General features: G+C 33.3%; 1 protein-coding gene across 2 annotated transcripts; it reads left to right on the forward strand.

Moving 5' to 3' along the window:
• On the forward strand, nucleotides 443-4,865 carry LOC104750198 (protein FAM135B-like). Of its 2 annotated transcripts, none has more exons than XM_010471961.2 (15): nucleotides 443-781; nucleotides 889-1,222; nucleotides 1,324-1,409; nucleotides 1,531-1,685; nucleotides 1,766-2,019; nucleotides 2,121-2,175; nucleotides 2,272-2,490; nucleotides 2,583-2,716; nucleotides 2,811-2,997; nucleotides 3,077-3,136; nucleotides 3,222-3,470; nucleotides 3,558-3,816; nucleotides 3,904-4,109; nucleotides 4,190-4,240; nucleotides 4,346-4,865. In XM_010471961.2, exons 2-15 carry the CDS (start codon nucleotides 1,050-1,052, stop codon nucleotides 4,646-4,648), a joined length of 2,391 nt encoding a protein of 796 aa, XP_010470263.1. In that variant the 5' UTR covers nucleotides 443-781; nucleotides 889-1,049; the 3' UTR covers nucleotides 4,649-4,865. The 2 variants fall into 2 exon arrangements, with proteins under 2 accessions (XP_010470263.1, XP_019092980.1); XM_019237435.1 differs by having other exon boundaries at nucleotides 1,067-1,222; nucleotides 4,346-4,648.

Here is a 7,015-nt window from a genome sequence, read left to right on the forward strand (position 1 = left end):
ATGTGTATTGATCAGCCCATCATGACTTAACAAATGTTTTGCATATATAAGGATCTCTGTACCAACAGAACACTAGGATTTGCTGATATAAGCTGCTACAAAACAGTAATGTACGTGTATATTTTTTTTCTACGAACTCGAATCTAACATAATTGTATAAGCACTTCGAAGATACACATAATGATTTTTTCTTAATTAAATTGGACTTCGTAGGAAAAAGAATATTTTGCATAAAAAACCTATAAAATATAGTGTTACGGTAACGGTAGTAGAATACAGTATCACAATTTAACATTTTGACCCAATGGTTTGGGTATAAAATAGTGGCCCATTAAGCATAACTAAAGGCCCAAAACTAACAAGTCAAGTTACCCGAAAATTAGCGGGTCAGGATTATTTTTTACCGTACGAATCGAAAAAACAAGACAAAGCTTGGATCGAACATGGTCCGGTCTCCTTCTCTCGTATGAACATTCGTCCTTAAAGACTCGACAAAAATTTAATCAAATCTGAATTAAAGTTTCCATTTTTATAACAATTAAAAGCTCCCCTCGAATTGCTCGACGATAAATTTTTATTCTTTGTACCAATCACAATTTGTAGCTTCCCCAGATCCTTTTCTCATCCTCTGTTCTTTTCTCCACATTGTTGTTATCTTCAGTGTTTTGTCTCATTGTTCTCTTTTCCCAGAAGCTGAAACCAAGAAAAAGCCCTAACAAATCTGTGTTCTTTCTTTTCGTTTCTGTAAATCCGTCAGATCTTGATCTAAGAGACCTTACAGGTTCTGTTCTTGCTCTGTTTTCGATTCATTGCATTTAAATTGATCTTACGAATGATGGGTCTTGTAAAAGTTTTTTTTTTTAAATGTGCTTATTGCATTATTTGCAGGTGTTGTTTAGTGTTATGGTTCACCTAAACATTATGTAGACATGTTTTTAGTTTTGGGAGATTTATAGAGAGAGAGATGAGATTGATTGATAGTTTGATACTAAAGAAGAACAAAGTCCAAAAGATTAAGAAAGTGATGTGATTTTATTTTTGGTTCACATATGATACGCCGTCTTAGATGGTTAATTGGATTGAGTAAAAGAAGTAGGCAAGCAAAGACACTTGATGCGAAACCTTACATTGCAAAGGTTAAGCCTGTACTGATGGTTGATACGGTTCAAGAGATTGCGATTTATATCCACAGGTTTCATAACCTTGATCTTTTCCAGCAAGGGTATGGAAGCACTTGTTATGTTTTTGTTTGACTTCAAAAAAAACTTAAGTTTCTAGTTCTACAATGTTCTTTAAAAGTTTCTGATTCTTTTAATTCATTAGATGGTATCAAATAAAGATCACCATGAGATGGGAGGATGGTGATAACGTAACGCGTGGTATTCCTTCACGAGTTGTTCAGTATGAAGGTGATATATAGCTTTTCTTATGTATAAGTTACTGCTCTTAGTCTAAATGTATTTGTTGTTATGCCTGAGTCTGCATTGTTAGAGACTTTATGTGAAAAAGAGGGTTGTTTTTTTGTTACAGCACCTGATTCTGGTTCTATTGACTCATATGGAGTGTGGAGGATAGTTGATAAAGATAATAGTTTCTTAACACAGCCCTTTCGTATCAAATATGCAAGGCAGGACATTCGTCTGTGTATGATGATTTCATTTACTCTGCCTCTAGAAAGATATGAGGTAGCAATCTCTACTCATTATTTATTCTTATTATGTATCTGGTGCGTTAATAAAGTTGTGTAATGATTCTGGGTATGCAGGGGTCAGCTACATCTGCTGCGATATTAAAGTTTGAGCTTATGTATGCTCCGTGTATAGATAACGAATCAGGGAAGCAATTAGATTCTTCTCCTGTTTCAGTTCATGAGTTCCGTATTCCTCCTAAAGCGCTCACAGGCTTGCATTCATACTGTCCAGTGCATTTTGATACACTTCATGCGGTTCTTGTCGATGTGAGTGTCCACATCACTGTATTGAAATCTGCTGCTTACAAACGACCTGCTAGTCTATCAAGGTTAGTCTACAAAATGTTTCAATTCGATGTAATATTATACTTTATTGTCTGCTTTAAGTTCATATTTTTATTTAGTTGATATGTCAAAGTGTTTGATGCAGTGGCGTAAGTAACAGTAAAAATGTCAGTGGCAGCACTGCTCAATCTTTCAAGAAAGTATGTGCTTGTGGTTCAATGGTTTAATATTTTTTTGCATCTGTCTAGATTTAGAAAACGTCTTATTGTTTTGTTGCCAACTTTTTTATCCACTAGGCACTTGGTCTGCTTGCTTCTGCTGACAAGAAGCTGGTGTCATTTGTTAAAGCATTACTTGGAGCTCGTGCTATTTTACTCGAGGATATGCAAAGACTTAGCGAGGCAGCTGGTCAATCAATAGACTTGTCTGACTTTGTTTCAAATATGAACAATGTTCCGTTATCTAACTCAACAGTTGACGGTTCAGGACAAGGCAAGGAACAAAACAGTCTTGAGGTCCTTGCTTTATTTTGATGCTGATTGGTTTTTTAATGGATTATTCAGTTTCATTTTCATCTCTGCTTATTTCTCAATTCTCTTTGGAACAGAAGTTGAATATCACATTTGATTTAGCCAGTGATGAGTGGCTTCATGAATTACCAAAGGATCAGCTATCCCGTCTATTCCACTTACTTGGCACCCAGCTGCATTATCTTTGGACCACGTTTCTAGGATTTCACCGGTAACTCCTTTAGACTTTCAATGATCTTCTTAAGTTTCTTAAGCAATCTGAAAAGATGAATATTCTAGACATTTATCTCATGCGTCCTTTTTAGGGATAATCACACAAAAATACTGGAATATCTTCGTGATAACTGGACTAAAGATCGGAGAGCTGAATGGTCAATATGGATGGTGTATTCTAAGGTTGAAATGCCCCATCATTTTATAAATAGTGGAATGACTGATATCTTAAACCAGAGTGCACACAAAAGACACTCAAGCGTGTTGAAGTTGAATGAAGTGAGTTTCGTCTTCTGTCTCTCTTCTTGTTTTTGTGAAAACACAAGCCTGCCTCATCCTATTTTTTTTTCTCATGCAGCCTGCTCAAATTGCAGCTACCCGTGCTGAACTTCACCGTCGAAGTATTGCACAGATGCGGGTTTGTTCTTGTCTGTTTGGTTTAGTTCTCTCTTTAGTTTATGAACTCTTCGTTTTATTTTGTCACAATACAATTGTTGGTGCAGATTAACAACCGTTCAATACAAGACATGCATATACTTGGAGATCCTATGCGGGTTCCCATTGTTATTATTGAACGTGTATTGAATGCACCAAGACGCACTTTAAGTGATAATTCGTATTTGAGACATGTGGATCTGCTCGATTCTAACTTGCTTAATGGGAACAATGATGAAGCGGATAAAACAAAACATACTAACTCCCAGCAAAGTGCTCGTGAACTAAAAATCGTTGTATTTGTTCATGGTTTTCAGGCAAGTATCTTCTGGAAATGTTCTTTCCTTTTTCGATTTGTTTTTTCACTTACGTGATGGAAATGTGTTTATTATTTGTTACCACAGGGGCATCACTTGGACTTGAGGCTTGTTCGGAATCAGTGGCTTCTGATAGATCCAAAAATAGAGTTTCTCATGTCCGAGGCAAATGAGGAGAGAACACATGGAGATTTCAGGGAAATGGGACAGAGACTTGCCCAAGAAGTTGTTTCTTTCCTTAAGAGGAAAAAAGATAGATATGCGAGACAAGGGCAATTAAAAGGGATCAAATTGAGTTTTGTTGGGCATTCCATTGGTAATGTCATCATCAGAACAGCACTTGCCGGTAATAATTCTTTAAAAAATCTGGTAAAATATCAAATGACTCTTTAGTTATGTTTTGGTGTTTATGCAATCGCTTTGTTGTTTTCAGATAGTTTAATGGAACCATACAGGAAGTTTCTACATACATACTTATCGCTCTCGGGTCCGCACTTGGGTTATCTGTATAGTACAAACTCCTTGTTTAACTCCGGGCTTTGGCTCCTGAAAAAGTTGAAGAGTACACAAGTTATTCACCAGCTTACACTCACAGATGATCCTGACCTCCGTCATACTTTCTTTTACAAACTCTGCAAGGTTAGAGAACTATACCTCACCATGGTTTTCGCAGAAATGTATCTTTGTTGTCTGGTTCTAAAAACTCTGAATTCTTTCAGCAAAAGACGTTGGAAAACTTCAAAAACATAATTCTCCTCTCGTCCCCTCAGGTATGCTTCCCAGTTTGAAACTTGATTGTGTGAAGTTTGTTACTAGTAGTTGATCAGATTAGGGGACAAGAATCTCAAGAATGATGTGGCTGTTATGTAATGCAGGATGGTTATGTTCCATATCACTCGGCAAGAATCGAATCATGCCAGCCGGCTTCTTTCGACAGCTCGAAAAGGGGAATAGCCTTTTTAGAAATGCTGAACAATTGTTTGGATCAAATACGTCGACCGGTCCCCGAAGCACCACATCAGCAACGGGTGTTCATGCGCTGCGACGTTAACTTTGACACAACTGTGTATGGTCGTAACCTGAACTCATTCATCGGACGTGCTGCTCACATCGAGTTTTTGGAGTCTGATATTTTTGCAAGATTCATAATGTGGTCATTTCAAGATCTGTTCCGCTGAACTTCTTTTAGCTGAAGAAATTTTTGGGATTTACAAAAGGGAAATATGCACTGTTGTATATTAGCTTTATAGATAGTTTTGGTCTAAAATTGTTTTTGAAAGAAAAGTTAGATAGTTGGTTTACATTACAAGCAATGTATTTTTCTTGCAAGTAGAAACATAAGCATCGTTTGAGAGGTTACCACTTCTTTACATAATAATAGAAGGTTAGCGGTTCCTGGGTGAGTACAAAATAACGGTAAATACATCGTTTGAGATGTTAACCCAATGTATTTAAGTTTGGGATCTATCACTTCTTGACATAAGAATACTACTGGAACATTCCTGATTTAGTACAAAACAACAATTTATAGGGGTGGATTCAATCATATATTTAAAGTTATTTGAGGTTTTATATGATTTTAATGATTTAAATAAAATTGTAATGATTTATTGTTAAAAGAAAAAAATCCTATTGAAAACCATGCCATTTAGATTTTTTATTTTTTTAACTAAAAAATCCTTTATAATTCTTTAACTTGTTTGGGCTTAGTCTTGAGTGAATTTGATGTTGTCACCTTTTTGTATTCTATAAATGTAATTCGTTCAGTTTTTAATATAAATTCAGATGACAAAGAAAAAAAATCATTAAACATTCACTCTTCAAAATGATAGTTAGTTAGTTTTTCAAATCACTAGTTCAGTTAAACAAGATTTCATAATACCTTTTAAATTTCATTATTGATTTGCTTGTTATTAACATAAATAATTGAAAATGTTTGATTGAATACACCCTTAAATATCTACGATTTTGTGGTTACAAACGGAGACTCAAGTTTTTTTTTTAATCATTCTTACATTTTAAAGTCTAACTACGAGTACGACAATCAGTTTATGTTGGTATATAAATATATCATACATCTTTTGTACAATATAATTTTTCAACCAGACATTAACTACATAAAATATTCCATTGTAGTCCAATTTGAATATAAATATACTACCTTATGTTTTGAATATGAAAATCTTCATGCATCATTTTTATAATAACATAAACATAAAAAGAACTGAATTCACGAAGTTGGAAATTAAAAACTAAGATTGCAACATTAAAGGAGTTGAATCCAGTGTCATATAAGCAAAATCTAGACATGTATAACTTTTGTATATGTAAATAGTTTTTTTTTGGTAAACACGCACAATACAAACATTAGAAGTTTTAGGAAGGAGAAAAAGAAACTCTAGTTTTTCATTTGTTAGTTGCTTAACTATTGAGCTTCTTATCTTAGCTACAAAAATGTTTTATCTTCTTCAATCCAGCATTTACCATGGGTAGCTTTTCTACCCTTCTCTATATTCAAATCTCTTAGTTTTCTTCATATTCTTTTTCTTTTATGTATATTTAATATTTTTTTCAGTCGATATGATTTTCCGTTTGGTTTGAATGTGGTAGCTTAATTGTGATAGCATCATCGACTATGTTGCTGATGGATTCGTTTCTATGTAATTGATCTAATTTATGATTTTGTTTCATAATCATTGCTTTTATTTCTTGTTTTGTTTCACGATCAGATCCCAATTTAACTAACTTGTTATCATATGTCATACTTCCCAAAATCTACTTTTCAATCCACTTTAGTTAAAAATATTTGGACAATTGGAGTTTTAATGATTATAAGGAATTTTAATGGATTTTCTTAGTTAAAATTTCAAAAGATGATCTCCTGGATTTGGGAGGATTTTACAATAGATCATAATTTAACAACTTTATAAAACTCAAATCATTTCAAATACACCCCCCTTAGATTTCTTTATATATTTGACTAAGAAAACTCTTTAAATTCTCTTAATGTCATCAAAATTTAATTCTCAATGTTTTCAATAATAATGGATTTCAATAAGATAACCAAATAACTAGTTCAATAACATTGAGTTTCCTTCAAATTTAAAAGCCCATAACTGATATATATGATTTTTTTTTATTTTAATACAATCACTTAAAACTTTGATTGGATTACACCCCATTGTCTCTTAGATATATGTTTGGGCAATTCTCACAGATAACATACATATATATATATATATATATATAAGTTTTGTTTCCAAATTTAATACTAAACTCTAAAACCTAAATTCTACTCTCATAAAACTACACCCTAAATGTAAAATAGTCAATTCAAACCTAAAAAAATTCTATAAAAAAATTAAAATATTTTAAGTATGTTAACTAATGCCATTTGCGGAAGTTTGTAGTGTGTGTGCTATATTTGTCCATAAACTTGTTTTCGTGTTATTTTAGGTATTTCTCTTTTTTTTTTTTTTTGGTTGTTGTACGTTTAATATTTTGCTGTGAAAAGAAAATTCTAAATTTCTATAAAAGTTTCTTTA

Source organism: Camelina sativa, chromosome 16 (genome assembly GCF_000633955.1).
Source record: "Camelina sativa cultivar DH55 chromosome 16, Cs, whole genome shotgun sequence".
In the NCBI taxonomy this organism is placed as follows: domain Eukaryota; kingdom Viridiplantae; phylum Streptophyta; class Magnoliopsida; order Brassicales; family Brassicaceae; genus Camelina; species Camelina sativa.